The 26,597-nt window shown below is 43.1% G+C and overlaps 1 protein-coding gene across 2 annotated transcripts; it reads right to left on the bottom strand.

The window, feature by feature from the left end:
- Window positions 1–281: 281 nt before the first annotated feature.
- SEPTIN3 (septin 3) lies at window positions 282–25,797 on the bottom strand. 2 transcript variants are annotated; one of them, XM_060245351.1, is made up of 10 exons: window positions 25,346–25,797; window positions 15,127–15,318; window positions 13,684–13,812; window positions 10,893–10,974; window positions 8,447–8,584; window positions 7,110–7,227; window positions 6,915–7,010; window positions 5,997–6,096; window positions 3,499–3,550; window positions 282–955 (listed from the first exon to the last, which is right to left on the bottom strand). In XM_060245351.1, exons 1-10 carry the CDS (start codon window positions 25,353–25,355, stop codon window positions 820–822), a joined length of 1,053 nt encoding a protein of 350 aa, XP_060101334.1. In that variant the 5' UTR covers window positions 25,356–25,797; the 3' UTR covers window positions 282–819. The 2 variants fall into 2 exon arrangements, with proteins under 2 accessions (XP_060101334.1, XP_060101333.1); XM_060245350.1 differs by lacking the exon at window positions 25,346–25,797 and having other exon boundaries at window positions 5,997–6,093.
- Window positions 25,798–26,597: the final 800 nt, after the last annotated feature.

Genomic DNA, 26,597 nt, shown 5'->3' on the forward strand with positions numbered 1-26,597 from the left:
TGTTAAAACATTTTGAATGCAGCTCTGAGAATGCAGAATAGCAAGGAGAATTGATACATCTTGGAAGTATAACAGCAACTTAAGCGTGGCATTTATACGTGTGACAAAAATTATTTGCATCACAATTTGAGACTCCTTTCTTTAAAATGCTGTCCCCCATATAAAGAAATCTACTACTGAATCAATTCTCAATTTTACTTTTCTCTCAACAAATGGAAACCAGATAACCCAAGCTTGTCCATCTTCCCCATACTGACACCTTGATCCTAAATGCATAATAAATCTCTCTCACTGATTTCACTGGAACTTATTTCCAAATGTCATTTTTTCCTGCTTTCACACTGAGAAGTAATTGTATAGAATAAGCCACCCAACACAACTGCATTGCAACCCAATCTCTTCCAGCCCTATGAAGCTCACATCCAAAGTATGGCTCTGTAGTTCCCGTAGTACGTTCAACATCTTTACACCAGTCTCATTTTTCCCTGGCAGACATTCCAAGTGATCCCAGAGATCAAATCACTTCCCTTCAATATTTCCCACAATCACGATGCCTAGTTGAGAGTCTTGGAATATGTGTCAACGGAAGGCTAGTGTCTGCTGTGCAAAATACAAAATTCATATAATAAAAAAGAACCAGATTGGGGGAAAGAACCATTTGGGGAAAGCTGGGAGCTGTGCCCCTGGTTCTTTCCTCATATGCACACACAAAGGATATTCCACATGCTTCAAAGAGAGGCCTGAATTCAAATCAAGGGTAAGGGTGGTGTGATGGTTATAATTCAGAGACAGCAGGTGATAGCAGACCAGATAGGTCATTCACAGGTTGCTTTCATGATTTTCTTCTATCTCTACGGTCACCGGCGGAAGCCCCCCATTGTCATTCAGTCGTTTAGCCCTGTAAGTTTCATAGTGGATGTTGTGTGTTACCTCCTTTAGGTCTTGAAGGTGGGTCCTGAATAAAACGTAAGAAAAAGAAGATGTGAAAAGAGAAAGAAGAAGGTTCACTAGGTAAGTCATGTAATGTTCAAGTAGTTTTTTGTACTAAAGGACAAGTATTAACAGAGTTTCAGCAGTGGTAGTTTGCCATTTTACAGCACTGTCATTTATTCAAATGAAGAAGAAGAAGATATTGGATTTATATCCCGCCCTCCACTCCGAAGAGTCTCAGAGCGGCTCACAATCTCCTTTATCTCCCTCCCCCACAACAGACACCCTGTGAGGTGGGTGGGGCTGGAGAGGGCTCTCACAGCAGCTGCCCTTTCAAGGACAACCTCTGCCAGAGCTATGGCTGACCCAAGGCCATGCTAGCAGGTGCAAGTGGAGGAGTGGGGAATCAAACCCGGTTCTCCCAGATAAGAGTCTGTACACTTAACCACTACACCAAACTGTATTTCTCTGAAATGTATTTCTCTGAGGGCTGCAGGTCCCCCCCCCTTTTTTTGTATCCCAACAACTGGTATTTTGAACATGGAGGTTTCATTTAGATAGCATGGCATCACCTAGCCTCCATAAATTTAACCATCTTTTAAATTTACCCAGGGCTTTCTTCATAGAAAAAGCCCAGCAGGAACTCATTTACATATTAGGCCACACCCCCTGTCATCACCATTGTTTCACGCAAGGCTTTTTTGCAGGAACTTATTTGCATATTAGGCAACAACCCCTGATGTCAAGCCAGCCAGAATTGCGTCCCTGTGCATTCTTGCTAAAAAAAAAAAAGCCCTGAATTTACCTTTTATTGTCTGTGACCATCACCGTATCATATGCTGGTGGGTTCCAGAAGCATATGCCCCAAGTAAACTCTTGCAAATGGTAAAATCAGTTTCACTGATGGACTAGCAGTGCAATCCTTAACAGATGTTATAACCTTCTAAACCCATTTACTTTATTGGATTTAGAAGGATGTAACTCTGTCTTGGAGATCACTGTAAGTTCTAATGTTACAAGGCAGGGAGAAACATCTCTCCATCCAGTTTCTCTACATGATTTATAATGTAATCAACTTTTTATGTCCCTCCCTTTAAGCTATCTTTTTTTCTAAAACTAAAGATTGTTGAATGTTTTATCCTTTCCTGATCAGGATAGTGCTCAGACTCCTTAATCATTTTAGCTGCTATTTTTAGAAACCTTTACAGCTCTATGGTATCTTTTTTTTTTTTTTTTGCTGTGCCAAATCTATACACAATATTTATGCAACTATACCATAGACTGCTGTAATAGCATAATTATACTGGTTGCTTTATTTTCAATTCTTTTTCTAATTATTAGTATGGACCTTGCCCTTTTCACTGCCATTGCACCAACAAGTTGACCATCTGCATCACAACTAATTATTACACTTATTTACCATTTCTGCCCCAATTTTTACCAAGTTTGGACAGATTGTTCACATTGAAATATGTTTGTGTTATTTACATTCTTTATTCCAAATTATTTATTAATATTAAATAGCACTAGTCCTACTAAAGATCCTTTGGGGGGGCTCACTTACTTCACTCAACAGGAAGTTCTTTTTAAAGGTAACTTTATATACATTTGTAGCAAAGTAAGCACAAAAAAGTTCTTGTTCTAATGATTTCTAGTCATTTCAGTTCTGATATTCTGATCTGTGATATTCTATTCTTGATATTCATTGTCCATAAAAGTGTTGTCTTTTGTAAATAATGATGGTTGCAACAGACTGTCTTTTGTTAGAAAGGTCACCAATTCTTTCAGTTGGATAAATGATTTCTGCAAATGTATGCTATCTGCTAAATTTACTTCTGAGGCAAATGGAAAAACAAATGTAGGATGTTGGAATTTAATTTGTATTAATATATTTTTACTGTTATTAGTAGCAGTTGTTATGGTCCATGGTCTGTCAAATGGTATGGAACTGAATAAACAGACAACCCTGGATGAAAACTACTATCACTGTAGAGTACTTGCTATCCAGTAAAACTGAGAGTAGCTTTAAATGACTTCAAAGTGCTTAAAATTCCACTTAGAGAGCAACTGTAAACAGTACTACTCAGAAATCTACTTGGTTATATTCAGTGAGGCTTACTCCCAGGAAAGTGTTCTTGGGACTGTACTGCAACTTTACTGGACCCATAGTGCAGCAGGCACTTACAATGCCATCGACTTACATCCTTCCAGGGTTTTCTTTGTAGAAAAAGCCCAGCAGGAACTCATTTGCATATTAAGCCACACCCCCTGATGTCACCATTGTTTCACACAGGGCTTTTTCGTAGAAAAAGCCCAGCAGGGACAAATCTGCACATTAGGCCACACCCTCTGACTCCAAGCCAGCCAGAACTACGTTCCTGCTAAAAAAAAAAAAGCCCTGCATCCTTCTATCTTGTTGACTTCATTTGAGTTATAAGGATGTAACTCTCTTAGGATTGTTGTAACATTAGATTGGAACACACCTCTGATGACTATCCTTAGATCTTGTCATCAGTTTTTCTTCATTTCAATAGGCAATATTCTTTACCTAGGAACAAACAGACTTACCTAATGACAAAATCACGGAGTAGGGCAAATTCACAGTGATTGAGATTTTCCACTATAAATAAAGCAAAATACATCAATCATGTTTTAATGTGGAATCAGAAGTGGAAGGAATCCATCAAGCCCAGCCCTTGTCTCAGTCAGCACTGATGAAAATAAGTAGGATATTTTTCTAGAACTCCTATATTGTCTGATTGGTATTCTCTGGTGGTTGAAATTAGGCATTGGGCAAGAAATGAATCATGATTTGTGCTCAAAATGGCTGATTTGTGGTTCGTTTCATTGCATTGTGAACGAACTGGAAAGCAAACCAGCCATTTTCCTAGGCAGTTCATTTGGTTTGTTATTGGTTCATTTTTACAGACTTCTGGCACTGATGCAATCAGTTCCTTGGCAATGCTGGAGGTGGACTTCTGGGAGCCCTAGAAACACCCATAGCAGTTGTCTATATCTTGATTGGCACTTTGGCAGTTCTGAGAACCCATCACTGAGCTTCTACTCTGCTCCGTGGGAGCAGATGTATTTATTGCCACACCCTTTTGAAACTGCTTTCACTTTACAAGCAGCTTCTGCAGGAGTTCACATTGTGTGCTTGTTGATTTGGCTGTTGCTGCATGCTAGAGTTTAGGGACTCCTTTTGTCCTTCAGCCCCACATTGTGAGACAGTTGTTCCTCTGTGGTTTAAGGGACTTTAGTTCCAAGGGGAAGCTGTTTGTGTTGGGGGGTGGTTGTTTGTTTCCCCTAAACTTATTTGTTATTTCTTGGGTTTGGTTATTCACAGAACGCTTATTGGTTTCAGGGATTGCCTCCCCCCCCTCTACTCCTTGCCCTACAGTTTTTACTTCAAATCCTAATTTGTTATTTTGGTGGACTTTGATTTCTTTTAATCACAAACAACAACTAACTTTCTTGTGCCTCTGTTGTTTTCAGGGACCTCAGCTACAGAGGTTCATCTGTGTTGCCTTCTTTTCTCCTGCTTTTTTCAAAATTTTAGTGATTCTGCTGGGGGTTGTTATTCTGCTCATACCAGTGTGGCTGTTTTGTTTGTTTGTTTGTTTGTTTTTGCTTTCAAAACCAACTTGCTGAGCCATTTTGGAAAATGTTTTCATTGACTGGGCTGTATCACCTTTATTATTAAATCATAAGCTTTTGTTTTAATGTTTGATTTCTATCAGTTTACCAAAATCAACTGGACTTGGGGCACCTGCTTTGGGAGGCTTTTACTCCCCCCCCCAAAAAAAATCCAATTCTAACCAAACTTGTACAACTGGTAGAGGAAAGTCTGCTGAAGAGTTTGCTACCAGTTTGGTGTCTCTAGCCCATTTGGGGGACATTCTACCATTTGCAAACTAACAAACCACCTAGATACACCTGCTTTGGGGGCTGTAACTTGGCCCCCTGAAATCCAATTCTCACCAAACTCGGAGACTAGGTATAAGACAGTCCGCTGAAGAGTTTTTCACAAGTTTGGCATCTCTAGCCCATACAGGGATCATTCTACCCCTTCCCAAACCAAATGAACCAACAAACCATGAATCGGTATGGCAAATCGAAAAAAACACAAATCAGCATGAACCAATGAATCAGGCAAATGAATGAACCATGAAACAAAACAAACCACCATTTTCCCAGTTCATGCCCATATCTAGTTGAATTACTTTTTTCAGAACTCCATTATGTTTTGCTTATACTTTTTAGAAATTCTGAAGTATTACCAATCTCCACATTTTTAAAGTCCCCCCTCTTGCATTTTTACCTTTCTTTACTTTAAACTGCTATTTTGCTTAACCTCAACATTTAATGTAAATTGTCCTTCTAGAACATGTAAAAACTGTCAACACATTTTTCATTTACTTTTGTGATTTGCCTTATAAATTCTTTTTTTAAACCACCAACACTCTTCTCTGTCTCTTTCCCAATTTGTGAACTGTGGTCTCCAGAAGAAAACAGCATTCCAGCCAAGATTTTGCCAGACCAGAGTAGTACTATTACTTAACAAATCTGGAAATAACAAGTCTTCTGATTATAACAGCAAACAGTATGATCTTGCTTTGCCACAAGATCTAGGAAGTCTTACTTCCTAGAATTTGTTAATTACTAAAATCCCCAAATCCTTTCAGAAGTTGTACAACCTAGCAAGGTACCATATGCCTACTGACCAAATATATGCAATTCATTCTTTCTTTTTTTGTAACATGTTATATTTCTTCAGATGATTTTCCATGTTGTAATAGAACTTACTGACAATATTTTGCCTGGGCCCTAGAGTATAAGCAATCCATTCCAACTTTGTACCATTAGTAACTCTGATAAACACATTTCTTGCTTCATTTAAGAAAGTCTTAGGAAGAAAGGGACAACAGGAAAGACTGCTTCCCAGGTATCTTACTGGTACAATTGTAACATTTGCTGCTGGCATAAATGATTTTGCCACTTTGCTATCTGCCTCTTTCTGGTATTTATAAATGGACTCAAAAATAAATGGACCATCATTTGTTTACCTTCAATGACTCCCCAGGGTGTTTTCCTGCCCAGGACCCTTTTTCCATTCACTTGATATTCTTTGTCACTGCCCACCACTGCAAATGGCATACTTTCCTGCTGAGATCAGATAAATTGAGTTTAAATTGCGTTTGCTCTTTTGTTCAACAGGAACAGACATCTGGAAAGCTTCTTTCTGTCCTATCACCACCACTCTCTCCTAGTGTATATTTCTTTGCAGAACATGCCATACAACCTGTAATAGCTGACCAAAATATGCTCGTGTTCTCTTAAGTTTTAATTATTGAGGCCTTTCATATTCCTTTAACTCATTATTGACGTATTTTCATACTCTTTCATGTGCATTATGTAGCTATCTGAAGGAACTCCCTTTGTTACAGTAATATTTATTTTATTTGGTTGGTTGCTTTCCAACTACGCACAAAATTCTCACATAAGGATTGAGTGATAAGCAAAAAGAGATCAGCTGTTTTTAACACAGAAAACTTGTTTACTTTATAGGTCTAATATGGGCTAGTTCCAAATGAAGTTGATTTTATAATGTGCAACTGGCCAAGAGTTTCCATGCTGAAAACATCTGGAAATCCATTTACAAGGCAACTGGAATTCAGTTAAAGCTGTAAAACTTTCAAAAGAGATAAATTTCCCCACAAGATGCTGTAAAATGCAAACATGTGTAGACAGAAAGTCATAAACTCTTGATTCAGCTACCAAAACATAAATGAAGTCTCATTTTCAGTTGAAGAACTACCAAAAAACCAAATGCTTAGAAGCTATGTTACTTCACCTCAGTGGCTGCAGTTTATGCAATCCATGTCCAGAACAAGCAAGGTGAAGTATGCACTTAATAGTAAAGCTTCCACCTTCTGCGGAAATGAACTCTATTCAACAGTCAATCACAATCATGAGCATCCTACCCTAATTTTGTCATTCTCTGTCTTGTCCTCAAGGTCTTCATCAAACTCTTTCTGGGGATAAAATTCAATTCCATGGACTTCTAGTTCTTTGCGGACCTGGATAGGAAAATATTTCAAAATAAAAAGATATATGCAGAGAGAATATTCCTGTTACAACACTAAAGGGTGTTTTTCCCCAAATAAGGAGACACTTACCCTCTGTTTGAACTCAATCTTCTCCTCCATAGTCATGGTGTCTGCTTTGGCAATAACTGGGATGATGTTTACTACTTTGCTCAAGTGCTTCATAAACTCTAGATCCAAGGGTCGCAAGCTATAGCCCAGGAGGAAGAATACTATCACTTCTTTAATAAAGAAGAACATATCTTCCAATCCCTAGCCTCCATAAAATCAAACCCCACCCTTAGTTTCTAGGCTGGAAAAAGGGGGGGGAATGAACAGGAATCATTCCCATCAGGGCTGTAAGACTTTTCTTATTAACTTCCTTCCACATAGCTGTTGCTCTCTCAGGCAATCAACTGGACCCCCACAATGGATAGGGGGAAAAATAAAGAAATAGGGAGACTGTAAAGTCTATTAAGTATAAGAAATAGTGTGGGAACACTGGTTTACATACTACAATACAGGAAGATCACACAAGTGTACACTTTTTGGAAATCTATATCCAGTGGCAGGTTCCCACAACGTGTACACCTAGATAAAACAGATTGTCTCTCATGACAAGGTACACAAGTCCACATGAACTCTTTCTTCCCTGAAAAAGTGTACAGTAGGGTTGCCAGGCTCAGCCAGCAACAGCTGGGAGGAACTGGAGGCATCTCACTGCTGAGGCACTGGCAGGAGGAAATGGGGGGATGGATCAAATGTTGGCATCATGCTGATGAGCTAACATCTTTTCCCATAACAACCAGAAGTGACATCATTAGACACTGTAGAATTTTTTTTTAAGTTCTATGGTTTTACCACAAAATTACTCCCAGTTTTTTACTGGAAGTGGTGTCAGCATGATGACAGCATGTATCCCACCATCACCACCCATTTTCTCCTGGCAGTGCCTCAACAGCTGAATGCAAGGAGGTCTCCTGCTATAATGGGTGGCTTTCCATCCCTAGTGTATACCCATATATGAAGAACATCATGTGTGAAATGGCCTGAACGATATGCCACCATGGCAGCTTCTTTCCATTGATGAAAGTGGGCAGGAATGAGCAGGCACTGAATACTGCCAAAAAACAACTCCAGAACACAAATTTCCCCATATTCCTCACTAAACTTAGAAGGTTTTTAGCAAGGCATGCAGTTTATTATGCTTCCCATACTTACACTGGGTCATTTTTATACTTTTTCCCCTGGCAGGCTTTGCCAGCTCTGCTGGTGCTTAGGTCCCCTGGTCTGCCATGCCAATTAATGGGCAATTTGTGTGCACTGCACATGGGTACCAAGCAGCTGGTGGGTATCATAGATGCTCAACTAGCACAGCAGAGCTACCCCCATCATATTGACATACTCTAGAACTAATGAGAGATACATACGAGTGACCTGTGGGAGAGATAAAGTAGATGCAACAGTGGACTCTCGTATCCGGGATTCGTTTCTTCCTTGCAATATTAACTTCCTCCTTCAGAAATTTCTCATATTGTTCATTGATGTATTTCTCAATGGGCTCCCAGCTAAGAGGCCAAGGAAGAAAGAAAGAGAGGAGAAAAAGAGGCAGATAAAATCTCTTTGTCTCCCACTAGGAGATCTTGCAGGGACAGTTGCACTAGTGCTGGTGTGACACTTAGGGCTGCCAGCCTCCAGGTGGGGCCTGGAGATCTCCCAGAATTACAACTGATCTCCAGACAACATAGATCAGTGTCCCTGAGGAAAACGGCTGCTTTGGTGGGTGGACTCTATGGCACTATATACCCCACTCTCCCCAGGCTCTTCCTCTCAAATCTCCAGAAATTCTCCAACCTGGAGCTGGCATCCCTAGCAGCAGAGTACGTCACTTTCAATACAAAAGCAGAAGTGATGCTATCATGCCATGCCAATACTCTAAGATTCTGCCCAATATTCCACAATATTTCCTCCAATAGTGAGGAACAATTCCAGCAGTAGTGAGGAACAATTCCAGAAACTCTCCCACTATAACCTCCCCCCACCGCACCAATTTGAGTAGTGAAGAAGAGGGAGGAGGAGGAGACTGGATTTATACCCCACCCTTCACTTGGAGTCTCAGAGTGGTTTACAATCTCCTTCCCTTCCTCTCTCTGCAACAGACAGTGAGAGCTCTTTTGAGAACTGCTCTTGAGAGAACAGCTCTGAGAGAACTTGTGACTGACCCAAGGTCACCCAGCTGGCTGCATTTGGAGGAGTGGGGAATCAAACCTGATTCTCCCAGATTAGAGTCTGCACTCTAAACCACTACACCAAACTGGCTCTACTATCTACATTTAATTTGTTCTGTTTTATAAAAAGGTAAAGGTAGTCCCCTGTGCAAGCACCAGTAGTTTCCAACTTGGGTGATGTCGCATCATGACATTTTCACGGCAGAGTTTTCACAGGGTGGTTTGCCATTGCCTTCCCCAGTCATGTACACTTTCCCCCTCCCAACAAGCTGGGTACTCATTTTACCGACCTTGGAAGGATGGAAGACTGAGTCAGCCTGGAGCCAGCTACCTGAACCCACTGCGATTGAACTCAGGTCATGAGCAGAGAGCCTGGACTGCAGTACTGCAGCCTTACCACTCTGTGCCACAGGACTCCCTGTTCTGTCCTATAGAACATGGATAATCACTCCACAGTTCATGGAGAGCCAGATTTCACAGTTACCATCAATTCAAAGAGCCATGTTTACATTCATCCCTGGCATGAGACCTTCTCTGCTTCTTTAGCAGCAGATATTTCAAGGTGAGAACCATCTGCCAAACACTGTCCCCACAATGCAAGGACCTTGACCAGTTTCCTGAAATCCAGGATGGGTGCCACATAGGGCTGTCAACCTTCAGGTGATGGCTGAAGATTTCCTGGGGTTACAACTGATCCCCAGGCAACAGAGATCAGGTCACTTGAAGAAAATGGCCACTTGAGAAGGTGGATTCTGTGTTATTTATACTCCACTGAAGTCCCTCTCCTCCCCAAATCCTGTTCTTCTCAGGCTGGAGTTGGCAATCCTATTGAAGGACTGTGTTCAGAAGTAGGATTGCCAACTCTGGGTTGGGAAATTCTTGGAGATTTGGGAGCAGAATCTGGGATTTGTGGAAAGAAGGGACCTCAGCAGGATATAATGCCGTACTGATGCAATGCTTGGTCACTCCTACGGTTCAAGTAGCCTCAACAACTGGACAGTCCCATATAGATACCGACAGTTCATTCAACAGTTAAAGTCCCTTCCACGTACACTCATGAGGTCTGAAATTAGCATCAAAGACATGAAGAAACAGACATGCCTTCCAGTTCTAGACAGGCAGTTAGTGTAGATCCATGTGCAATTTATTCCTGTGGCTCTAAATAAGAGTTCTGTGCAATGTAATATGTTGAGGAAGTAGCATTGAAACCGCCTGTTTATAACTGGAAAGCATGTCCATTTCATGCCTACCACCCCCAGCCCACACTCAAGGTGTGGATCCTCCACTAGAGGATTTGACCTATGGGGACTACTGGACTACAAGAACCCTTACTATCTACATGTGATCAAAACTCTATTTTTATATCTCACATTAACCCTTATGCACCAAACATCCTTGACCAGCTCTCAAGTTAACTGGTAATTAATGCTGCACTAACATCAACCCTGGAATGTTAAATAATTCGATTTATGGGGCATATCATGTCCTTAAATATCTTTCAACAGTGGAACCTTACAGTAAGACAATTGTAATCCCTGACTATGTTAAGCACATGCACACACATTTCTGGCAGTTGTGTTGATCATTCAGGAGACGAGGGGAAAGGACAGGTGGAACTGAGAATCAGTGAAAGAAACAAAACACTTACCAGTTTTCATTGTTGATCTGGTCACCAAATCCAGGGGTATCAATAACTGTCAACTTCATTTTGACACCCCCTTCTTCAATAACTAGGGGAGAAATGTTGCTGTTACCATTCTTTGAAACTCTCTATTTTGTAATAGTGGCATGAAGTCCTTTCCTATCATTGAACAAAACTATAAGTCCCTGTGGCTCTTCTAGAAATAATTATCTGTGTTCAGGGCAAAAATCACTTGTGTTTTATAAAGCACAGGAACTTTGAAATGCAAGTGTAAATAAAGCTTCCTGCATGACTGTCAGTCAATTTTAAAGAAACCTGATACAAGCATAGATAAAACTCTCTGTTTTTTACATGTATATACCATCTGCAGAAGGATGGCTGGAAAACACTTTAAATGGCATATGTAAACTTGGTCTAAGACTTTGTAGAATGGTAGGAGAGCACTGCAATGTCTAGATCCTTTGCAAATGTTTAGGAGCATGAAACAATTTTCATCCGTACCAAGCCCTATAAATTTATGGCACATCATTATCGCTAGATAAGTAGGCCTTTGATTTTTGGCAAATATATTATGTACTGCTTTGTATCCCCAGGTCCAGATTAATCACACTGTCCTCAAACTGGTCCACTTATTCTCAGCACTAGGAGCACACAAAGATGTAGAGTGGTGTAATATCACCTGATCTCATCAGATCTCAGAAACTGAGCAAGGTTGATACTTGGATGGAAGACCACCAGAGAAGACTTCGCAAAGGAAGGCAGTTGACTAATCACTTGCCTTGAAAACCCTAGGGGGCAGGATTGCCAGCTGTGGGTTGTGAAATACCTGGAGATTTTGGGGGTGGAGCCTGGAGAGGATTGGGTTTGGGGAGGGACCTCAGCAGGGTATAATGTCGTAGAGTTTACTCTCCAAAGGAGCCATTTTCTCCTGGGAACTGATCTTGGTCATCTGGAGTTCAACTGTAATAGCAGAAAGTCTCCAGGTGCTGCCTGGCAGTTGGCAGCCCTATGGGGTCACCATAAATCAGTTACAACTTGACACCACTTTACACAGGAGCATATTATCTCAATTTTGATCCTTACTAACCTAAGCATTACTTCCTATCATGCCCTGCATCTTTCCTTCCCTGAGAGCTTTCTGACGAGTAACTCGAGTAGATTAATTCTCTTTTTCATGGCACAGAATGACCATACAACATATAGTAAGGAAGTGGAAAATAGAATAGGAAGAAATGAAACAATTGCATAATGAAATTAAAGCCACCGTCTATAGCTTACACTTGATTATTACCTTAACAAAGCAAGAGTTGCCTTCTGGAACACAGCTATGCTGATGTGCACAATCAGAGTATTTGCCTACCACCTATCCAACGATACATGAAGTGGGAAAAGGGCCTCCAAACCAGGGGATCCCCTGCCCCCAACTGGGGATTGGCAACCCTAATCCTGACTCATGGATTCTTTATCCTTTACTTTGGCCCTAAGAAATTCCACTGCTGAAACCATCATGATCCCTCTAAAGTCTGCATACCCTAGCCTTTCTTGATACTTCTACATTTATAAAGTCATGGTGGGTTGTATGACCACTGAACAAGTGAAGGAGCCAGAAGGGAGTAGTTCAGAGAGAGAGAGATGACTGGTCCTGAGACTTGGAAGGAGAGAGAGGACACAGCTAACTCCTTCACTGTTGTCACTGCTGTGATTATAGAAAATGTGCAAGGGCAAGTATGTCAGGAGATGGCTCCAAACCCAGGACAAGATCGTTCACTGCTGCTGTGGGTAGGGTCATCTGAACTCTCCCGTTGATTTCCAGATGACCACGATCAGTTCCCCTAGATAAAATGGCTGCTTTTGGAGGGTGGGTGCTATGGCATTATACTCCAATGAGGTCCCTCCCCAAATCCCACTCTCCCCAGACTCCATCCCCAAAATCTCCAGGTGTTTTCCAATCCAAAACTGGCAATCCTTGCCATGGGAGATGCAGCTACTAGTGGTCGCACCCTCAATGACAGGGAGCCTGGGCGCCTGCCAAGCAACGGCACAGGGCCCTTACCCACACTCAGTTCCCGATGCAGTTGGAAGAACCAGCTGGGGCCTGACACTGGTGTGGCCCAGAGAAGTTGGCAGCCTCCACAGTATCAGCAGAAGCCAGGGTGGGGCTAGAGTAACCTGCATAAGAGCAAGCAAGCTCAACAGTAGCCCTGGGCTTGGGAAAGCAGGGTCAGGGACTGAGGCCTATCCCACTCAAGCCCTAGCATAATAAATAGGGCAAAATAGAGGACAGCTAGGGGGAAGGAGCCATCCAGCAGCCCAGTAAGAGGACAAGGAAGGCACAAACCATCTCCCTCTCTCAGAGAGAGGCTGGGCAAGATGAACCTTTAAAAACATGCTCCTGGGAAAGGCCAAGGAGGAGAGTGCAGCAGAGATCTAATGTGGCAAGAGGTGTGATTTTGGGGGAAAGAAGGAATAAGGTGGTGTGGCCCCCTTCCCTTCCCTAGTCTGAGGCCTGCCAGAGACACCTAGCAAGACAGCTGAGGACAAGTGAGTGGAGCTGGAGAGGGAGGAACCTCATAAAGTAGTCCACTACAAACTGCTTTCTGGAGGCATGGTATGCAGTGCTCTTTCAGGCAATTCTGGTTACCTCCTTGCCGTGAGAGTCACACCATACAGACCTCACTGCTACCCATGGACTCTGGTTAAAGTGACTAATATCATGCCCATAGGCATCGGTACACTATTTGAGGACCTAGAAGGAGATACAAAAATATGGTTTGAGAATTACTATCATAACACATACCATGTCCAATTGCCTTGATTTCTACTGTTTTGGGGATCTTCTCTTCACGGTTCCAACCTGAAGACTTGCGGCTCACTTGAGATTTGAACAGGGTGTTCACAAGTGTTGATTTTCCTAGTCCACTTTGGCCTGAAAGAGAATTGTATAGAATCTGCCACAGTCTTTCTGTGGTGAGGCAGGAGAATCATTTATACCCTGACAGCTGGAAAGACACTGAGCTCTTCAAGATTATGGCTTTCTGCATTCCTACACCAACAGCACACCTCTAGGAGTGCAAGGGGAAGAAATTTCCCTGGGATACCCTTGTCAAGTATTTCTGATAATCCAAAATGATAAAGTCCTGAGGCAGACTTGTGGGACATTGGTTTTTTTGCTTTTTTTAAAGGACAAGCTTTGGGCCAAATTTTTACTGAAATGGTAAACCAATCACTGGACTGAACTGCTTCAGACTGCAGGTGGGAGTTGATGTGACTGAACATTCCTGCACACACAACACACACAAAAATATTCCCTGTACACAAAAACACTATCCTTGTAGGGCAATGGAGAAGACAGAACCTTCCTTCCTGTCATCTAGCTTTCTGTGTGGAAGGGACATTCAGTCACATGCCTTTATTTATATGCAGACTGAAGTGATACAGCCCATACAGTTTCATCACCTCTGTGAGAATTAAGCATTTGAGTCTCAGAGCGTTTTCGCACTGACCTTATTCGGGAGCGACGTCCCTCTTCACCGCGCAGCGTCTGCACGGATTTCACACTAATTGCTCTGCAGAACCCAGAAGAGCCGCAAAGTCCCACGGCTTTTGCGTCGCAAATGTAAACTGGCCAAAAACCAGTTTACATTTGCGACACAAAATCTGAGGGACTTTGCAGCTCTTCCGGGTTCTGTGGAGCAATTAGTGCAAAATCCATGCAGACGCTGTGCAGTGAAGAGGGACGTCGCTCCCGAGTAAGGTCAGTGCGAAAACGCCCACACACAAACACATAAACCTGAAACAGAAATCTTTATATTGGTCCAGTTTCTACTCTCTACCCAGTCCTGGTATTCTGACCTTGTCAAGTATCCTGGCCAGTTTGGTGTAATGGTTAAGTGTGTGGACTCTTATCTATGAGAACTGGGTTTGATTCCCCACTCCTCCACTTGCAGCTGCTGGAATGGCCTTGTGTCAGCCACAGCTCTCACAGAGTTGTCCTTGAAAGGGCAGCTTCTGTGTAAGCTCTCTTAGCCCCACCTACCTCACAGGGTGTCTGTTGTGGGGGAGAAAGGTAAAGACGATTGTGAGCCCCTCTGAGATTTGGAGTGGAGGGCAGGATATAAATCTACTATTATTGTTATTATTCCCACACATACACACAACTCTGAAAATGGCACCAGTGTCTGACTCTGGTTTCATAGCTAAGCCTTGCTGCACAAGTCCCCTGGCCCTAACTCCTTCCTACCTACAACCATGATGTTGAAGTCAAATCCAGTTTTCATAGTCTTCTTGCGCATTTGCTCTATGATGGTATCGATCCCAATGTAGCCCAGCAGGTTAGAGTTAATACCAACAGGTTTCATTGGCACTACTGGTTTGGGCCGGGGCTCTGGCACCAGCTCAGACATGGCTGTTTCAGGCTTAATATCTGCTGGACCTGCAAGAGTAGGAGAGAAATAAACAGTTCACACCAACAGTTGAACCACAACTCTGAGCTGAAATCCTAAATCACTCTACTCCACTCAACACAATCTCTTGAAAGCTACTGGGTGCAGAACTTTCAAGAGATTGCATTGATCCATGCATAAGGTGTTATCTGTGGCTCCATTAGAAATTATTTGTATGAGAGACTGAGCAGAAGAAGAGCACCAAAGCTGCCTTAAGTTCTGGAAGAGACCAGTTCTCTTTCTCTCTTCATGTGGATCTTTGTTGACATTCCTCAAGGTGCATGGCTCCAGATCAACATTGATTAAGACGCTACTTTAGACATTGTCACTGAAATTTACAAAGGAGTAGAGCAAGAGGTCTTAAGTAGATGTTGCCTTATGAACCTTGTAATGTGGCTATTGTAATTGTTATGCAGTCATATGTGTGATACATTGTAAAAGGACTTGATACATATACATTTTTAGTGCTTTAAGATAGATTTTTTTCAGTGCATGGTCTGTTTCTGTATTACTTACACCGAAGCCTGTTTGTATTGTTTAACCTCCAGGTGGTAGCTGGAGAGCTTCTGGGATTACAACTGATCTCTAGGCAACAGCGATCAGTTCACTTGCAGAAAATGTTCTCCAGGGGAACTGATCTCAGTAGTCTCCGGAGTCCGTATGCCAGACATCATTTGACTTTAATTTACTATTGACAGTGGATGAAAGAAAAATATCAATCCCTTTTCCCCAATTCAAATGTTATTCCCATGAACTGCTTATAGGGGACTATAAGAGACAAACATTGCTTTACAGTCTTATGGCAAACCCCATCTTTCTTTACTGGAAGAAAGAATTGGCAAGCAAAGCTGAGCTCCCCTCAGTTGAGAGACTGTCTTAAACATTTCCTAAGCAGTTTGTGGTTTTGATTTTGACAGGATGTCCCATCTGTTGTCTTTTCACAGATTTCTCAATGTTGCTACTAGCCAAGAAAACTCAGCTATCTGACAAAACATGCCTAGCAACCAGCTCTTTAGTACCTCTTACTCATGCTTCCTTGTTTTCCTTTTTCAACTGTATTCTCCCCACTCCTCCACTTGCACCTGCTGGCATGGCCTTGGGTCAGCCATAGCTCTGGCAGAGGTTGTCCTTGAAAGGGAAGCTGCTGTGAGAGTCCTCTCAGCCCCACCCACCTCACAGGGTGTCTGTTGTGAGGGAGGAAGATAAAGGAGATTGTGAGCCACTCTGAGACTCTTGAGTGGAGGGCGGAATATAAATCCAATGTCGTCGTTGTCTTCTTCTTCTCCTCAGTAGCTCAATTGGGTTCTGCTTAGAAAAGCCCTGACACACAGTCATTTGCATTAAAAAATTCAGTATATGGTGATTGTGAACCATTCCTTACAAAGCATTGTGAGTGAGTTTCATCCTTCAACATACCAGTGGCCAGCATTTACTTTGTTCTCAATCTGTAATATACCTTGGATGAGTACATAACCTTTAAGCCATAGCAAGTCTTATTTGGCATAGCCATCTACAATTCTAGTTATTTTATTTCAGCCATGATTTTTAACTTTGTCTCAAGGAAACCCTGGTCAAACATCTTCCCCTTCCATAGATTCCTTCTCTTCTTATTTACACTTATTATGTAGACTCTGGTGGTTTTTTTCTAACCACTATATATAAACATTGGGACAGAAGTTATGGTGTCAGACCCCTATCAGATCGGCTTCCTGGTTCTTGGGCTGCCAAACTAGAGGCGATTCTCACAACCATTTTTTTTTAAGTGGCTCAGATTACCTGTTTCCTTCATTTCTGTGCAATGCAGCTGAGCTGTCCAGGTGTTGACCAAGTAAGCAGCCCATCATGAACCCAAGGGTTAATCTGAATGGCTTCAGAATCAGCCCCAAATCTGCAAGTAAAAGCCTTTCAGTGGCAGCTGTATTGGTGCTGCCATATGTTCAAGATCCCATATACATCATATGAGCATCAAGGACCATGGCTCAGTGGTAGAGCATTTGTTTGGTATGCAGAAGGTCTCAAGTTCAATCCCTGGCATCTCCAATTCAAGGATCATGTAGTAGGTGATGTGAATTACCTTCACTTGAGACCCTGGAGAGCCACTGCCATTCTGAATAGACAATATTGACTTTGATGGCCCAATGATCTGATTCAGTACAAGGCAGCTTCATGTATGACCCCTGTGTGAAGTCCACAGCCCTAGCACAAATATACAGGAATTCATCTCGCTCTGATTCCACACTAACCATGCTCCGTGCCAGGCTCCCATTTCTCTCTGGAGCAAACTAGCGATTTTGCACCAGCTGCTCCATGCCGCCATTTTGTGTGGGGAAAACCCACGATTTGCAGCGCCACAGTGTAAACCTGAAATAAGAGGTTTATGCTGCGGCACAGCAATTTGTGGGTTTTCCTCACGCAAAATGACAGCGTGGAACAGCTGCTGCAAAATTGCTAGCTTGCTCCAGAGAGAAACGGAAGCCTGGCATGGATGAATGGTAGTGTGGAATCAGCCTGATTCAGCACTGATGAGTAGAACAGCAGCAGGGAAGAAGAAAAACAGCTGTTTCAAGCTTGGCCATGAACGTCATGAATGTGTGGCTGGTAAAGAGTAACTAGTAACTGGTAGGCATCCTATTTTTCTGCCCTTAAGGGGTAAACCTCTACCCTCAGCCCCGATTCCCTATCCTTGAAAAATGGAGGCAAAAGAAAGGGGAAATGGCAGAAAAATGGCCTCTATATTGATACTCTAAGATTTTCCCCAGGTATCCATGGTATTTACCATAGAGATCAGGGGAAAGTATTATAGCAGGGGTGTCAAATTTATGGCCCGTGGGCCACAATCAACCTAGTCAGGTCTTTAATAAGACCTGCAGCTCTTTTCTCCCCCCTCCTCCCCCTCCTGTCCTCACACTTTGAAGTTCCAAAGTTCCCAGCTCCTTCTGCCTTGTCTTTGCCTGCTTCAGGATCAGCAGGAAGCTCTTCTGGGCTTGCAAAGCTGCAAAGAAAATGTGGGATGGATTTTCCATTAAAATCTCTGTGCCCAGATAGGCTACTCTGGGGCTGTTTCTAGTAATAGAAGCAGCATTCTGGGACTGGGATGACAGCCTTCAGAGTAGAATGAGGGCCCCTAGCAATAGAATCTTTGTCCTAGGATTGAAATGACAAGGTGCAGAATGGAATGACAGCCCCTGGGAGTAAGCAGCAGTGTTCTGGAAATGGAATTCCACTCTGGTGGCCCTCATTCCAATCCCAGAATGCTTCTGCTACTCCCAGGGACTGTCATTTCACTCTTAGGGCTGTCATTCTAGGCCCAGAGTAGTCTGCCTGGACCCAGAGACCTTAATGGAAAATCCATTCCACATTTTCTGTGCTGCAATGGATTTCAATGGATTGCTTCTTGGCCTTTTGGATAAGATCCTGGGTAGTATTTCAACGGAGTGAAGCTCAAGTACTTTCACTTTCCAGTATTTGTATTGCCTGTTGAAGCTGTTGCTTGCTGGAGTTGTCTCCTTGCAAATAAAGGGTTGATGCTTTGAGCCAGCTTGTCTATGCTGAATGGACCTGAGAACTGGTGTCTAGTGACTACTCTAACCTGGAAACCCACAGCCAAAGAGGGATATTATACATGAGAGCCATGCCAAACTGAGTAGACTGGGGGAGGGGGAGAAAAGGTTGTAATGCCAAGCCATTTTATGTTTTCCTAGGTTCAGAGCATTTTATATTTTTAGTTTCTGCTGTGATTCTTATGCTTTTTCTTGATGTTTTATTTTTAAAATTGCACTGCCAAATCCCACTATTCCCCCACTTTTCCATTTTAAACAAAACATTGCAAGAGTTTTAAGCATATTTGCATTTTAAGTAAAAAATAATATATTTAATTGTGTTTTTCTGTGTCCTTTATAAAGTTTATATCTCCACTACCTGGCATTACATTTTATGGTATGCCCGGCCTGGCCCCACATTTCTGTCAGATCTGGCCCTCATAACAAATGAGTTTGATGCCCCTGTCCTAGAGCATCGCCCATCAGTATTATCACCTCCTCCCCAAACTCCACTCTCTCCTGGCCCCACACGCTCAAAATCTCATGGCATTTGCCAAGGCAGTGCTGGCAGACCTAGTAATTGAAGTTTTTAATTGAAGGTTTTCTCTGCTCAGCTGCTTTTGCTTCAGCTAGGGTAGTTGGCAGTAATTCTAGTTGGATCTCTATTGTTGTAACAGAAGTACAGTGAGGAATTGTTAGAGTTTTCTTTCCGGCTCAGTTTGGCACAGGGATTTTTCCCAACATGGAATGCAGGCATTTCCAGGGCTTTCTCCTTTAATCCCATCCCCCCCCCCCCAAGTTTAAAGAGGGGACTTCGGGGTGGCTGGAGTTGGATTTCCATCTAGATCAGGGGTGGCCAGACTTGCTTAATATAAAAACCACATAGAATAAATGTTAGATGTTTAGGAAGGAAGGAAGACAAATGGAGGGAGAGGTGGAAAGGAATCAACTTTAACTTTAAATGCATTCTCCAAGCCACTGGTTGGCTTGGAGAAGTGACTTAAAGAGAGAAAAACCATTTCCAAGTTGGCCAACAGGGTGGAGGGGGCTTCAAGAGCCAACCAATATGTGTAAAAGACCATGTGTGGCTCCCAAGCCACAGTTTGGCCACCCCTGATCTAGACTCTTCACTCATAACCACGAGAACAGAGCTAATCTCTACTTGCAAAAGGGTGTATGGCAGCTCACTGCCACATTCCATGCCTTCTTCCTTTTCAGCCTGTTAAAGAGCAATTTCCCCACCGCCCTGTCAAGCTACTGTAGCATTACAGTATGACTTGGTAGATAAAGAAAAAGTGAGGGGAGTAGGGGAGTTCAGGGCTGGGGAAATGTGTGTGGCAAGACTGCCTTCACCACTGCTTTTGTACAGATGTCATGTAGAAAGGTGAGGAATGGCGATCGGAGTGGTGGATTGGGCTGTGTAAGAATAGGGGCTGAAGAGGCCATGCCTGCCTGCTTGTTTGGTGCCAGTTTGGTGTAGTGGTTAAGTGTGCGGACTCTTATCTGGGAGAACCGGGTTTGATTCCCCACTCCTCCACTTGCACCTGCTAGAATGGCCTTGGGTCAGCCATAGCTCTGGCAGAGGTTGTCCTTGAAAGGGCAGCTGCTGTGAGAGCCCTCTCCAGCCCCACCCACCTCACAGGGTGTCTGTTGTGGGGGAGGAAGGTAAAGGAGATTGTGAGCCGCTCTGAGACTCTTCAGAGTGGAGGGCGGGATATAAATCCAATATCTTCTTCTTCTTCTTCTTCTTCTTCTTCTTGTTGCTGCTACCACTGTGGGTCACATTTTCAACACCCTTCTGGAAGCAGACTTTAGCAAAGCTTAGTATGAGATGCAGGAGGAGGCTACAGTGACTTTCCTCCAAGAAAACCTAAAGTAGGGCCTGCCAAGGAGGCCAACTCAACCATCTGGCAACAAATGACTGAGTTGAAAGTTTTATGAACTGTATTTGTGCCTTGGCATAATTCCAAATATAAATCAGGGGAATGCTGGCCCTACTATTAGACAGAGTGAAGCCTCCTGCCTCAAGGGGTATATTTGAGGTAAAAAGTCAATTTGATTACATTTCCAAGAACTAAACAAGAGGAGTCTTCAGATATTGCCAAATGTTAGAGAGGTTAGGAAAAACTAGGGAGTGAATCTTCACTCCTGCTGTTGTAAATGGTCCCTGTGAATGGTCCCTGTTGATTACATTTGAATTTTAGATAATTAATGCTTACCTGTATTTCTTGTGCTACATGCCTCTTTGACCCACACTATTTACGTTTTTTCTTTCATAACCACGTGTGTGTGTGTGTGTGCACCAAGAAAAGACCTACCTCACACATCTGACAAAGTGAGCTCTAGTCTACAGCAACATATGCTAGAATAAAAATGTGTAAGCCTTTAAGATGCCACAAGATTCCTGTTTATTTTTTGCTGCAACAGAGTTGCACAGGTACCCCTGAGGAATCATCAGGCATTTCATTTACTATTATGCCTTTGCCTGCCATCACCTGAACATGTCAAGCTGTCTTCTACTGAGTCACGCCATCAGTCAGTCAAGGTCAGTATTGTTTACTGTGACTGGCAGTAGCTGTCCAGTGTCTCAGGTGGATGTTTCAGTGAATGGCTATGTTGGTCTGCAGTAGAACAGCTAGATTCAAGCCTGGAGCAGCTTAGAGCTCAACAAGATTTGGGGGGTATAAGCTTTTGAGAGTCAAAGATCTCTTCATCAGATACCATCAACAACTGACTGGAGTGGACACCACCCCAGATAATTTGGCTGTGGGATTGGAGGCAGTGGTTAGATGGTTGAAACAAAACAGTCTGAAATGGAGCCCATTGAAGATGGAGGTCCTGTGGCTAGGTCGAGGGGATGCTGAAGTGGGAGGCCAACTCCCAGCACTTGGCAGCTTGCCTTCAACAACAAAGCCAAGCTGTCAAGAGCTTGTGCATTATCTTAGATGCCAAGCTGGCATTTTCTTACCTACTCCAGACTAGGTTACTAGCTCCTTACCTGTCTTGCCAAGACCTAGGTACAACGATCCATGCAACAGTCACCTCCAGGCTAGATTACTGTAACTCATTTACTGTAATGCTTTACATGTGGCTTCCCTTAAGGCTAACTGGGAAATTGCAGCTGGTCCAGAATCCAACAGCATGGGTCCTCACAGGTCCTCTGTTGAGGGCACACATTCAAGCAGTGTTCCACCAGCTGCACTGGCTCCAAGTTGAGTACCAGATCAGGTTTAAGGTCTTGACCTTTAAAACCCTAAACAGTGTGGGGCTAGCATATCTGTGGGACCGCCTCTCCAAGCATGTCCCCCAAATAGCTCTACATTCAGCCAATAACCAGTTGTTAATCCCCAGTCCAAAAGTGATCTGGCTATCCTTGACCAGGGCCAGAGCCAAAAAGGCCCCACCTGGTGAAACTCTCTGTCTCGTGATACCAGAGCCCTGCAAGACCTGAAACAATTTCATAGAACCTGCAAGACAGAGATGTTCCACCAGGCATATGGTCGAGAGTAGCAACAGTTAGATCAGGAATAGCCAAACTGCAGCTTGGGAGCCACATGTTGCTCTTTCACACATATTGTGTGACTCTCAAAGACTCCATTGTCCTGTCAGCTGGCTTGGAGAAAGGCATTTCTCTCTTAAATCACTTCTCCAAGCCAAGCCAGCCAGAGGCTTGGCAAATACAGCTAAAGTTGCTTTCTTTCTACCTCTTCCACTCCTCCATCTATTTTCCTTCCTTCCTTTCCTCCCTCCCTCGCTCCCTCTCTCTGTCTTGTATCTCTCAAATATCTGATGTTCATATCTTGTGGCTCTCAATCCTCTGATGTTTATTCTATGTGGCTCTTACATTAAGCAAGTTTGGCCACCCCTGAGTTAGATGAATACTGACCCCAACCTAGAGTTTTAGTCCCCTCTCAGATATCCCTTACTGATAGTCACCAATCATAATGCATTGATTTTATCATGTGCCATTGTTAATTAAATGTGATAGTTTTTTATTACTGCAAAGCTATAATTTTAGCTATTTTATTATGCTGTAACCTGCCCTGACCACTGCTATGCAAGAAGGGCAAAATAGAAGTAAAAACTATAAACAAACAAACAAAGAGACATTTGACTCTCAAAAGCTTATATCCCCAAAATCTTGTTGATCTTTAAGGTGATTCTGGACTTGAGTCTAGCTGTTCAGGAAGATGCCTTTCATATCACTACTACCTGTTCCTTTTAAACTGGAGACACTGAGGACTGAACCTGGTGCCTCCAGTATACAAAGCATATTATCTAGGAGCTGAGCCACAGTCCTCTCCCAGCCTGGGAGAAGGTCACCATTTGGATTTTCTGACATATATATAGCAGTCAGCACCCAAATAATCTTTTTCTGAAATAGTCACCTTCTTTTATGAACCAAGCTGCAGCCTGTGGATGAAAATTGCCCTCTGAATGCTAAATTAGTTGTTATAATTGCATTTGATAGATGAGATTTATTTTCCTTCTGCTTTGCCACAATGTGTTTTTAGCACACCCAGCCATATTATATATATTTGCTGCAGCTTCTTAAACCTTCAGCCAGAAACCAACCTAGAGCCAGATTAAATTCAGTATTCCATCTTATTTACCTGTTTGTTTTCACATTTATAGATTGACATAAAGGGCTCTTTTTCTCCTTGCCTTCCATTTCTTTGTCTGAATAGCATCATGGAGCGGGGGGGGGGGGGGGGATGAATGAGTGAGGCTGAAACATTTAACCATGCAGACGCCTCCCTTTGTTCACAAACTAATAATCATAATGTAATAGGTAAGCAGGCAATTCTCATTCAATATTTCTGTAGTCTTGCTGGATGCTTTCTGCCATTCAGTCAAATACGATCCCATTTTAAACTTGAACTCATGCTCTCATGAAGCTAGTATCTCAAAATAAAATACATTGAACATAAAACCACAAGAGTCATGCTGTTGTTATTAAAATAGTTTCCAGGTATTTTTTAAACCATCATTTTAGGAAAACAAAGTACAGGTGCCACTTCTAAAGCTGGGAGCTGGGGATCACCTTTGCTCCAGTACAGACTTATAATGTAACACTGCATTACACAGAAGTTAGGTGTTTCACAAACAGCATATATATCTTTATTTATTCAAGTTTTACTTTAATTTGAGCCAAAACTCCCCAGGCCCCAGCCTGCAAATTAGACTTGAATACTAAGCCTCCATTTTGCAATTTGTGGAGACATAATAAAGAAATGCTTCTGAGCATGTGCAGTGTCTTGCCTTCAGGGAAAAATCACAGTCAGCAACCACATTTCTGGGATTTGATATTAGAATATGACTTCCAAGCAAATTTAAATCCAAACTCCAAGGAAGGATGGACAGATGGTTGGACTTATGGGGTTATTGCAGGCCACCCCTAGCCCAATTTGGGGCAACTTGCTGGGGGGGAAAGGTGTAGATGACTGGGGAAGGCAATGGCAAACCACCCCATAAAAAGTCTGCCGTGAAAACGTTGTGAAAGCAACGTCACCCCAGAGTCGGAAACGACTAGTGCTTGCACAGGGGACTACCTTTACCCTTATATAGCAGACAGATCTATTTCAACATCTTCCCCAACCCTGGTGAAATTAATCTCCCCTAGGGTGCATTCACATTCAAAGCGAAATTGGAATGCTTCATCTGAGAAGTGGGATGATGAATGTGGTTTAACTTCCTATAACCAATGAAGAAACCAATGTGGTTTCTTGCAATTTTTCTTTCAAATAACAATCCAGCAAAAATACTGGCATTTAACATATATCAGTTGTATGCCCTATTCCAACAGTTCTCCCCCACCCCAATAACACATCTCCCTTGTACTGCATCCATTCATTCCATCCACCCATTCTGCCCCCTTTTCAGTTCATTGCCCTTCTGTGCCTGCTACCCATCCCCCCCCCATCACACCCCTTCTTCTCCTTTAACCTACATGAAACCAGACAAAAAGTCTGTACACCATCACAATAAAACCTCCCATTGTCTGAGGCCCACCGACAATGGCAACTACTCCTGCCTGTTCAGGATTCCCTATCACTGCCCCACGATCCCTATCTCCAGTGCTCATGGATTCCAATGTGACACATTCATGTCACCAAAAGAGAGCAGCCTCCGGTCAGCGGCGGCCGAGCCAGTTGCAAAGCAGCTCACGCCCCTGGGCCAAGCAGCTGGGATTCATTCTCTCCTTTCACAAAAGCCTTAGTGTTCAGCAGCAGCCCCACAACTGCCTGGCTGCCTCCTTGACACCAGATGGGGAAGAGGGGAGGGAAACGCCTCTTCCCTCGACAGTCAGCAGGCTTTCTCTGCAAGGCTCAAGCAGCTACCGGTCTCCATTCCAGATGTTCATGTCAATGAATGGGGTGCCGAGCCCAGAATGCGCGCTTTATCTCGGCTTCCTCCTTGCGTCGCTGAGCCCAGTGCAGCCCCTAAGGGTGTGCAACCATCCGCATGGACCACTTACCTTTGAACATGAATATTTCTTTGTCTCTGGGTGTGATTTTTCGAGGTGGGGTTCCTCCTTACTCTGCTCTGCCCAAAAGGTTGTCTAACGAGATTCTAATTCTCTCTGCCTCTCTCTCTCTCTCTCTCTGTCTTCTTTTTCTTCTTCAATGGATATTTCAGATAAGCAGGGATGCTGCTGCTACTGCCGCTGCCATGGTCACATGACCTGAATATTAAACATCCCTGCAAAATCTCCCCCACTCTGCTTCTCTCTTTCTCTCTTCCTAGGATTCAGGGCTATACCATTCGAGCATCTGGGAGACCTTGGTAGGATTGGTGGGTGTGAAAATGTACCCTGCCTACTGGAGGGAGGTGTTGTGATAAATAGGATAGATAAGATGGAGCCAGGAAATGTCCCCTCCCCACCATACAGACACAGTCTTTCCCCCTTGTCTCTCTGTCCTCCTTTCCTCGCTGTTCCCAGGCAGCTTTCATATGCTACTGTCTGCTGAGCATCTCTAGAGACAGCAGCCACTCATTAATGCAAAAGTAATTTTAACCCTTTCATCAGCCACATTTACTAATACAGAAGGAAAGCCTGTGTCTGCAGGTAGCTGTTCTAGAATTTGGCCTTGATACCTCCTTTCAATCTTATTTGCACTGGTGAATCTGAGGTCCTGATCTATTAAAACCCATATAAACTTTGTGTATGTGACAGTGGCTTCAACAAATTTCCACTCCATTTAAAATCTTCATTCTGACTTTTTAAAAACAGCAGGAAGCAGTAAAGCATTGTATGGAAAAGCCTCAGAGAGTCTGCAAGCAGTGGTGTGCATGGAGGCCCAGGCAAAGAGAAATCTGCCTTTGTGTCAGTGTGCATAGTGTATGGGGTTTCCTCCATGTGCCTGTAGGCATCTACATCTGTATGTGTCTTTCCACATTTGTCAAGGCAAGTGCACATGCCTTGAAGAAGTGGAGAACTAGAGGTGTGTCTCCTTTGGAAGAGTTTGCCTTAACTAATGTGCAGAGACAGACTGGGGCCAAGATGTAAGTTGAAAGCTAAAGCATAAAAACCACGTATAGACTGCAAATGCATCAGTCACATACAAGTGAATTGCTCTATAAGTACGCTTGTGCAGTCTTCACATGTGATGAGTTACACATGAGCTGTATCAGGGCTTTTTTTGAGCAGGAATGCAGTTCCGGCTGGCTTGGCATCAGGGGGTGTGGCCTAATATGCAAATGAGTTTCCACTGTGCCTTTTCTATTAA

The sequence above is a fragment of the Heteronotia binoei genome, chromosome 8 (genome assembly GCF_032191835.1).
Source record: "Heteronotia binoei isolate CCM8104 ecotype False Entrance Well chromosome 8, APGP_CSIRO_Hbin_v1, whole genome shotgun sequence".
Lineage (NCBI taxonomy): Eukaryota > Metazoa > Chordata > Lepidosauria > Squamata > Gekkonidae > Heteronotia > Heteronotia binoei.